This window comes from Scomber scombrus, chromosome 9 (assembly GCF_963691925.1).
Source record: "Scomber scombrus chromosome 9, fScoSco1.1, whole genome shotgun sequence".
Taxonomy (NCBI): Eukaryota; Metazoa; Chordata; class Actinopteri; order Scombriformes; family Scombridae; genus Scomber; species Scomber scombrus.
This window is the reverse complement of record NC_084978.1, coordinates 17,733,693-17,743,616: the sequence shown is the minus strand read 5'-3', so window position 1 is coordinate 17,743,616 and position 9,924 is coordinate 17,733,693. Positions and strand designations below refer to the sequence as shown.

Here is a 9,924-nt window from a genome sequence, read left to right as displayed (position 1 = left end):
CACACACACACACACACACACACACACGCCTCCCCACCAGCTCCTTCGACTGTCTAATACACTGGAAAATCAAAGCGCGAGCCTCCCCCGTTCACACACCACCGTTGTTGCGCGTGGAGCACAACAGTGAGAGTGAGAGAGAGTGGTGCTTACACTCTCCTCTCCTCTCCCGTTTCCTCAGCTTAACTATTCAGTAAAGTTACCCATACACATAGATGTTACAAATTTATATCTGAAGACTTTTCATTTAGGATGGACTCTGCTTCTGGGTTTACTTTTTAGCTGTACAGCTGAATGTCTTTCTGAGGCGAATGATGTCTGGATAAGGTGATTTTACGCACGCCGCTGAAATGGATCACAGACTCTCCAGAGGCAGTTGGGTACCGGTGACTGGGCTTGTCATATCTCTGCTTTTGTGTGCTTGTGTGGTGGACCTGGTTCTAGCGCAAATTCGGTACTCAATTCCCGAGGAGCTGGAACATGGAGCTTTTGTAGGCAACATCGCAGAAGATCTCGGCTTGGATGTGGCTAAGCTGTCTGCCCGTCGCTTCCGTATAGTGTCCGGTGCAAAAAAGCAGTATTTAGAAGTGAACTTGGAAAATGGCATTCTCTTCGTCAACGAAAAAATAGACAGAGAGGAGCTTTGTGAACGAAGCCCGAACTGTTTTTTACACTTACAAGTGGTTATTGAAAACCCATTAGAACTCTACAGAGTGGAAGTGGAGATTTTAGATGTAAATGACAACTCTCCCAGTTTCCCATGGAGCGAGTTTAATCTTGACATCACGGAGTCGGCTGCGCCTGGCTCCTGTTTCCCGTTGGAGAGCGCACAGGACCAGGACGTGGGCACCAACTCTCTGCGCTCCTACCAGCTCAGCGCAAACGAGCACTTCGTACTGAATATTCAGACGCGCAACGACGGAAGCAAGTTTGCTGAGCTTGTGCTGGACACTCCACTGGACCGGGAACAGCAGAAAAAGCACGAAATGGTTCTGACTGCTTTTGACGGGGGGTCACCGGAACGCTCTGGGACAGCATTGATAACTATTACAGTATTAGATGCAAACGATAACGTGCCCGTATTTGATCGTTCAGTTTACCGGGCGAGCCTGGTGGAGAACGCACCGAGAGGGACGCTGGTCCTGAAGCTGAACGCCACCGATCTGGATGAAGGCTCGAATGGGGAGGTGACCTACGCGTTTAGTGGGCACGCGCCACTCAAGGTGCGTGAACTGTTCAGCGTTGACCCGTACACGGGTGAAATCAGAGTGAAAGGCATTGTGGACTATGAGAAAGCCAGTGTATATGAACTGTATGTGCAGGCAAAAGACAGGGGACCCTCGGCTGTGGCAGTTCACAGTAAAGTGCTGGTAGACATCCTGGACGTGAATGACAACGCGCCCGAAGTCATCCTCACATCAGTGTCCACTCCTGTTCAGGAAGATGCGCCACCGGGCACGGTGATAGCTGTGATCAGTGTCATGGACCGGGACTCGGGAGAGAACGGGAATGTGGATTGCCAAATTCCAAGCAACGTTCCCTTTCAGCTCCACTCATCCTTTAAAAACTATTACACTCTAGTGACAAGCGAGTATCTGGACAGGGAAGCGGTGTCCGAATACAATATCACGCTCACAGCCCGCGACTTGGGCTCTCCCTCACTCTCCACCAGGAAAACCATCCTCGTCCAAGTGTCTGACATTAATGACAACCCCCCGCGGTTCTCTCAACCTTCATACACAGTGTATGTGACAGAGAATAATGCCCCGGGCGCTTCCATTTGCTCTGTAACTGCATTCGACCCCGATTCTAACCAGAACGCCTATCTGTCTTATTCTATTCTCGAGGGTCAGATTCAGGGTATGCCAGTGTCCACTTATGTCTCCATCAACTCTGACAACGGCAATATCTACGCACTGCGCTCTTTTGATTACGAGCAACTTAGAAACTTTCAGATTCTGGTACAGGCTCAGGATGCCGGTTTCCCTCCTCTCGCCAGTAATGTCACTGTCAACGTCTTTGTTTTGGACCAGAACGACAACGCACCTATTATTGTATCCCCACTGCCCAAAAACGGCACAGTGGCCACAGAGGTGGTTCCGCGGTCAGTGGACGCTGGCTATCTGGTTACCAAAATAACAGCGTTAGACGCTGACGCAGGGCAAAACTCCCGGCTATCCTATCAGGTGTTGCAGGCTACAGATCCAGGGCTGTTCAGTGTGGCTCTGTACACGGGGGAAATCAGGACTATTCGCCGGTTAGTTGAAAAAGACACAACAAGACAAAGACTAGTAATATTAGTCAAGGACAACGGACAGCCGCCGCTCTCCGCTACCGTCTCTATTGTCCTCACAGTGGTAGACAGCGTGCCCGAGTCCCTGTCAGATTTCGGAGACCTCACACTCAGCCCACAGCCCCCCTCAAACCTCGCTCTCTACTTGATCGTGTCACTGAGCACCATATCTTTAATATTCTTGGTGGCTATTATCGTGCTAGCTGCGGTTAAGTGCTACAAGGACAGAGAAACCATCAGCGGGTACAACCTCCCCCCGTTCGCCTGCTGCTGTTGCGGGGGGTTTCAGCCCGAGCCGCCCCCAGATGTGTTCAAAAAATCCAACCTCAACCTGCAGATTTCATCCGCGGCCAAAGTGCCCACGAACTGTATGGAGGTGAATGGAAACAGTAGTCTCTCTCAGTCATATTGTTATAAAGTGTGCCTGACCCCTGAATCAGCCAAAAGTGACTTTATGTTTTTGAAGCCGTGCAGTCCAGGTAGCACGCCGAGGAACAATGAGGCGAAGAGCGCAGAAAACTCGTGGAACGCGCAAAGCCGGAGCGCATCTGTGAACAACGGAGCGACTACCCCCAACGAGGTACAGTGAAATCAGCGTATAGTAGAAGAGGCCAGAGCGTATGTTCATTTAAATCTGCTTGATTCACTCACCGCCACAACAAGATCCGTTTCAGTTTTCTATCTGATAAGAATCTAGACCGTGACATTCTCCCATGAAGGTCACATCAGGCACATCAGGCAGAATTAAACTCAACTTGAGTAAAAACTGAGCAAAGCCATCGTTTTATTCTCCCCGTCTCTTGTTAATAAGTGTTTTACACAGTATGTCGTCTAGACTGTTTTCATAATTATTATTGCAATAATATTTCCTAATTGTACAGCCGATGGTAATGCTCTGCACCCGGGAAATGAAACGAGACAACGTGAGATTACATTTTAATTGACATGTTAATGAAAGAGTAAAACTCTATCTTCCAAGGAGCATATGCCATGTGCATCCTGTGTCTCATCATCTGTGCAGAATGAAGTGAGATATTAATTAGTTTGTGGGAGTAAGAGGAGATTGAAGAAGTTGACTGATGTATTTAGTCTTACGCTCATTTCCAGCTGCCTTCATGACACGAACACATTTTAAATGAGGAGGGAAAAGGCTTTTAATAATAACCCATAAACTTTATTTTAATAGATTGTGACCTGCGATATTAATATCACTATCATTCAGTGTCATTGCCGCTACTTTCCATGCACTAAAGACACACACAAAACATACCATCTATCTGAGTTGGAACAAAAAGTCAAGGTTATACGTGATGGACAAGGTGAACGGCAGTTATTTGAATTCAGACAATTCTTGTGCGACCAGTCAGGTTTGCAACACGCCTTCTTGTTCTCCAACTAGGACAGATAACCTCACTAACTATGCCTCAAGGGCACAGGCACGGCCGAACCATTACAATACACACAATGTGGCGTATTCGCAAGGGGGGGCTGTCCATTATTGATGAAAAATGGCAAATGGTCGGTTTTGGGGAGACAGGGGAGGACATCAAGAGAGGAGGGGGCAAGGAGAAGGGTAGGGGGTGTGGGGGCAAGGACATGGCTGGACTGAGACGTGGGCCGCGTGTAGATCGGCCCCGGCGTTGTCCTCTGAATGCGAGGAGACACACACACACAGAGAGAGAGAGAGAGAGAGAGAGAGAGAGAGAGAGAGAGAGAGAGAGAGAGAGAGAGAGAGAGAGAGAGAGAGAGAGAGAGAGAGAGAGACAGGAGACACACACACACACAGAGAGAGAGAGAGAGAGAGAGAGAGAGAGAGAGAGAGAGAGAGAGAGAGAGAGAGAGAGAGAGAGAGAGAGATGTGAATTCATATTTGTCGAGCAAGGGTGGGGAGGAGGAGGGGTGAAATAGAAAACGGGGGAATGAAGGAGACAAGGAGAGAGGGAATTTAAGGAGGCAGGATGTCTAAGCAGTGTTTTCTAATTCCAACAGACGGGGCAGCAGACCGTAAATATACACGCATTGCTCATTGTTGTCTCCCTGTTTTCATCAAAACGAAGAGGGACAAAGACTAAGAACCTCGATGCCAGACTTCACTAGGCAGACTGAAAAATGTCAGCTCGGTCACTGGCACATACACCTCTGGCCACAAGAGGGATTTCGAGGTCACAGGGATTGTTCTGCCAGCAGCTGTCTTCCTTCTGGAGAAAGTGTCCTTCCTGTCGTTAATTGGCTCCCCTAATTCACCCGGTGGTGTCCCTCAGCGCACCCACGAGTCGCCGTGAGGTCGTCGGGGACACATTCAATCTCAAAGTCACATCACAATGAAAACTATTTAAGCATTACACAAAGCAAGAACATAGGCCTGCATAGACTGATGAATTGAAGGTGAAAAGAGAGATTATACACACGCTCAAGCGTGGACAGGTGCGCGCACGTGTATGCGCGATGTGTTGAGCTGTCTTTGGTCGTGCACATACAGCTGGAAGGACCGCAAACTTTTCAAGGCTCTCTATGAGACTTTTAATTAAAAACCTTGCTCGAGGAGCATCAGGCAAATATTAATGTAAAATGATGCATAAAATCCACAAAACAATGACGTGTGTAATTTTCTTAATTTCCTCCCTGGCACGGTTTCCTTTGAAGATTAAAATCATGTTTCGTTTCATCCCGGTGGGGTTCTAATTGGTTTTATAGCGTAGTTGGTGAGGACTGTATTTTGAATACCGATTCTAATAATACGCTTACGTCGCATTCTCCTTGTTAGTAACTTTAAGTGAATTAATAGAGCGTGGAATCCATACTATGAGACTCAGACCCAGAATAAATATCACTCGGGTGCTCTCCTTTACCCCTCCCGCAGCGCCACAGATGATAAAAGTAAAACTCAGTGACAGACGAGTGGAAGCTGAAGGCACCACCTTAAAAATGTTGTTCCTTTAGACTTCCACGGGGCGGCAGCCGCGATCTATCTGAGAAAAATATGTCTCTATTTCAGGGCAAAGACAATGATAGACTGCTCTTCATGTCAATCATCACTGACCTCTGGTGATTCAAGAGCATAGAATGAACAGCTGCCATTTGTTGTCAAAACTGGTTAAAAAAAAACTAAAACCTTTAAGGGGAGATGCTTTTTAAAGAGGAGTGGGCAGTGGCATTGTATCAATATGTACATTTACTGCACTGTTGTTTTTCGTACATTTCAGTTGAAATTATCTGTCCTTTTTATGCAGCTGAAGCAGCCAAACACAGACTGGACTCTCACAAAGAATCAGAATTCCTCCATTAAAAGGTAACATTTCTGACCTTTGACCTTTTCACTTTTACATTGTGTATTCTGTCAAAAACATGTTACTGTGGATGTAGATGTTGTATTTATGAGGAAAGTATGTTGTAATAACAGAGAGGTGGCTTTCTGTCTTGTTTGCAGCTATAACTCAATTAACATGGATGGCACCCTCATGCGTAAGGCTATGCATGCAGACCCAGAAAACTATGTCACCTCCATGGCACCTGGACAGTATTGGACCTGGGGCACCCACATGAGGGGTATGAAAGGTAAGAGGCCAAACCTACTGTACTATATGCCACTTTCATCATGACTACACAGATTTCACATTTACACAGAATACCTAAATGCTTTGGTGTAATTATGTTCTGTTTCCCTTTATAAGTTGGTTTACCTCATTTACCACCACTAACATAAGCAGAGTTGTAGCCCCCATCCCATCAAGGCTCTGTTTTTGTATTATCGCTGCCGACCTCTTCTTTTGTTGCATGTAATTGTTTATTGTCTTTAATGCCAAGCACTGAACCTTGTTTTACATAATGCAAATTAAAGTGGCAAAAGGAAGTCAATGTTGTATAATGGCTTTTTGTCTCCTCATCTATCTCATACTACAGAATATAAGATGTCTCCTTCAACAAGTGGAGTCCACTCTCGTCCCTGGACTCCTCGGTGCACGCCTCCTCCCCAACAGCAGCAGCCAGTGATCCCACCCCACCCTCACCCACACCCACACCCACACCCACACCCACACCCACACCCACACCCACACCCACACCCACACCCACACCCACACCCACAACCACACCCACACCCACACCCACATCCACCTCCTGACTATCATCACAATGTGTACATCCCTGGGACACCATCAGGCTTCTGCACCTTGAGGCCCGCTGTACAGCGAAGTGAGCTCGATGTCCACAACTCTTTCTCCACCTTTGGCAAGAAGCGGCGTCTTCAGATGTCTCCCCAGGGAGAGGCTGCAATGATAAATAATGACTTGTACAATGACTGACTTTTCAATGACTGTCTGAATGGATGATTAAAGTGATGGATGAACTCATATAAAAACAGAAGAAGAAACCATTCAGTAAAGAAATTAATTAACAAATGAGAGAGGATACAGAGGAAGAGCAACTCAAGATAAATAATGAATGAACAATTCATTTAAGCAAAAATGCTAATGGGAAATGAAGTTGGATGGCTATTAATGTAACATGGTCAATGTATGCGTCTGCCTATTATGATGATGATGATGATGATGATGATGATGATGATTATTGTTATTATTGTTATTATTATTGTTATTATTATTATTATTATTATTATTATTATTATTATCATTGCTTTTAATATTATTTTTTAGACAATCAAACTGGATCCGCAGTTGTTACATCCAAAATGTATTAAAAAGCATTAGTGGATAATCATTTTGCACATCCTCATGAATTTATATTTTTAGGTTTTATGAAAAGAACATGTTTTTTTGTATGTTTGTTTGCTAACAGAGCTTGTGTGATAAAAAAAAACCATTATGATAATGTATATGCAAGCTGCAACATGACGCAGACAACTGTAAAGACGGGGAATTGTCCCCACACACGTACTGTATACATTTATGGAAATAAAGTATTTTTTTCATATGGTCTTTATTATGTCTTTAAAGAATGCATGTGTGGCCTGCTGTCATTCATAAAACCCACAACCCTAACCCGACCCACGTGCACTGATGCACGCACCCACTCATACACACATTTTGTTGATCTACATGCATAAAGCATTTAGATGTAACTTTCCTAGATCTATGTTTAATTAGCTTGAGTCAATTATTTTGGGGTGAAAAAGTTCCACAGCTACTCTTACAAGGGCGGAAAGCTTTTTGCCTTGGTAAGCTGTTTTCCACGGTGAGGAATAAACATAGTAAAATGCTAACATATGGTAATTGGAGTGCTTGCATTTCCATTTGCCCGCAGAGAATAGTGGGGTTCATTAACTGAACAAACAGAACCTCCTCTCTCGAAATATCACTTTAATTAAGACCACGAACACGAATACAAGCGTCAGGGGAGGGGGGGTGCTCAGCTGCAAATGCCACACCTGGATGTGAGCTAGGGGGGCTTCTCTCTCTGTGCCCTTTTACATCTTACTTCTCAGGGAATTAGTTCCTACCATCAACAGATGAGAGCTGGCCACTGGCCAGGAATGAACAGGGTAATTAGGTCGTCGTATGGCTCAGATTGAAAATAATTCTGTTAATAAGGAAACGGTGTCCGCAGAGAGCATGGAGGGGAGCAGGCTAACCTTCTCTGCGGTAAGGTGATCCACAGGGACGGATGAAGGGGCACCCGTATTTAGGTCAGCTTGGCTTACTTTCAGATGAGTGAGGGATGGAGCTCTGTCCCTAAAATAGAGGTGTAGGGTTTTCTTACTCTGTCACACAACTTTTAAGCTAAAAAAACTTGCAACAATGCATCTTCAGAAAAATCAAATTCCTGTAATGTCTACATTTGGAGATCAAAACAAAAACACAAATGTCAGTTTCTTCTAGCTTCAGCGATTGTAGTGAGCTTTTGTGCAGAAATTGGAAAACTTATAGATGCTGGAGGTGTACAATCTTCCAGTACCTTCCGTTTCAGCAACACAACACTTAGCACGGAGCATCTCGTGTCACTTCACATCCTTTAACCTTGCTGGTCATTCGCAGTGGGAGCTGTCCATTACCATGGTGCTGAAATTGCTCTGACCGATAGTTCTTCAATGGCCACCTGAAGTTTCTTCAGTCGTCCACCAGAGGGCGCATCTGATGCCACTCAATGAAGACTGGTGCTTGTTGGACTTCAGGTTTCAGAGGCACCTCTCCTTGCACGCAATAAACACAATAAATACATTCGTTTCCTGGGACCGAAGTAACGTTTGATGTACAGACAGTGGTGGAAAAGTATTCAAATCCTTTCCTTAAGTAAAAGTTATGCAACAATGTAAAAACGGCGGTTTCAAGTTGAATTGAAATACTTATTTAAGTATAGGTATGAATGAATCAACAGCAAAATGCACTTAAAATATTGACAATAAAAGTATTCATTACACTGAAAAATGTCTATGAGTCTAAGTCTGCATTATCTTATTATGTACTATATTATTGGCTTACTGATGCATTGATGTGCAAAAAGCATTTTAATGTTCTAATACTGCTCAGTAGAGCTAATTTGAACTGTTTTATATTCTGTTGGCTTCTATCTTTATTTTTAATGATGTTTTTATTGTTGTATCATATATGTTTTGACTATCTGCTTTTATGTTAAGTATACTTTGTGCTGCATTTTATTCATGAATTCTGCTATATAAATCAAGATCATCATCATCATCATTATTATTATTATTATTATTATTATTATTATTAGTAGTAGTAGTAGTAGTATTATAAGCTACAACAATTCATCATGCGTGTTACATTTGTAACGTCACTATTAACTATAGTTGTCAAATAATTGTAGTGGGGTAAAAAGTACAATATGATAACGGATATATCCAGCAGAGGGCATCATTGAGTAAGAATCAGTGCACAACAAACAGCCAGGTGGAACGTCTTACGTCCCAGACCCCCACTCCTTGAGTTTACAGTGACGTAAATCAAAACAACGTCAGACTAAAAAGGGGGCCTGGATTTATAAATTAGTTCTCTTCTCTTTCTTTTCTTTTATGAGACAGATACCAATATAATAGACTAAAGCAAACATACAATAGCAGAGCATTAGTAGTACTGGCTGTTAATCATTCATCAGGTCAAGGCTTTGCTCACAAACCCCGTTTAAAACTGAAACAGAACAAACACAATTAAAATAATTAGACTAATTTACTGTACACCTTGCACATGCATAACCAGATATTGTGTGATAAATGTGATAAATGTGCAAATGCCTTCTTGGTATGGTGTGTGTGTGTGTGTCAGAGAGGGACGAGGAGGGAGGGGGGAGATAGAGAGAGAGAGAGAGAGAGAGAGAGAGAGAGAGAGAGAGAGAGAGAGAGAGAGAGAGAGAGAGAGAGAGAGAGAGAGAGAGAGAGAGAGAAAACCGAAATGCCGAAATGACACGATGACACGAGACTCGATGAAATGATAAAATGGAAGGTGACCTCACCAGTGATGAGCTGCCACTCATCACTCACTGCTATTTCCATAATAACCTGCTGAACATTTAGTACATTTAGATGTTTAGATGTATACCATTTTCCCCAAGTATGTATCTAAGCTACAGATGCTGTGCTACATTATTGTGAGTATTCTGACCTCCACCTTAAAAAAAAAACAACACAGCTGTTTAATTGCTATAATTGTTGCAGGCACGTT

The 9,924-nt window shown here is 43.9% G+C and overlaps 1 protein-coding gene across 3 annotated transcripts; it reads left to right on the top strand.

Annotated features, from left to right (window-relative positions):
* Positions 1 to 350: 350 nt before the first annotated feature.
* si:ch73-233f7.1 (uncharacterized protein LOC100537710 homolog) lies at positions 351 to 6,594 on the top strand. 3 transcript variants are annotated; one of them, XM_062425431.1, is made up of 5 exons: positions 351 to 2,873; positions 5,524 to 5,582; positions 5,721 to 5,848; positions 6,194 to 6,282; positions 6,337 to 6,594. In XM_062425431.1, exons 1-5 carry the CDS (start codon positions 351 to 353, stop codon positions 6,592 to 6,594), a joined length of 3,057 nt encoding a protein of 1,018 aa, XP_062281415.1. The 3 variants fall into 3 exon arrangements, with proteins under 3 accessions (XP_062281415.1, XP_062281416.1, XP_062281414.1); XM_062425432.1 differs by having other exon boundaries at positions 6,194 to 6,287; positions 6,390 to 6,594; XM_062425430.1 differs by having other exon boundaries at positions 5,721 to 5,839; positions 6,194 to 6,594.
* Positions 6,595 to 9,924: the final 3,330 nt, after the last annotated feature.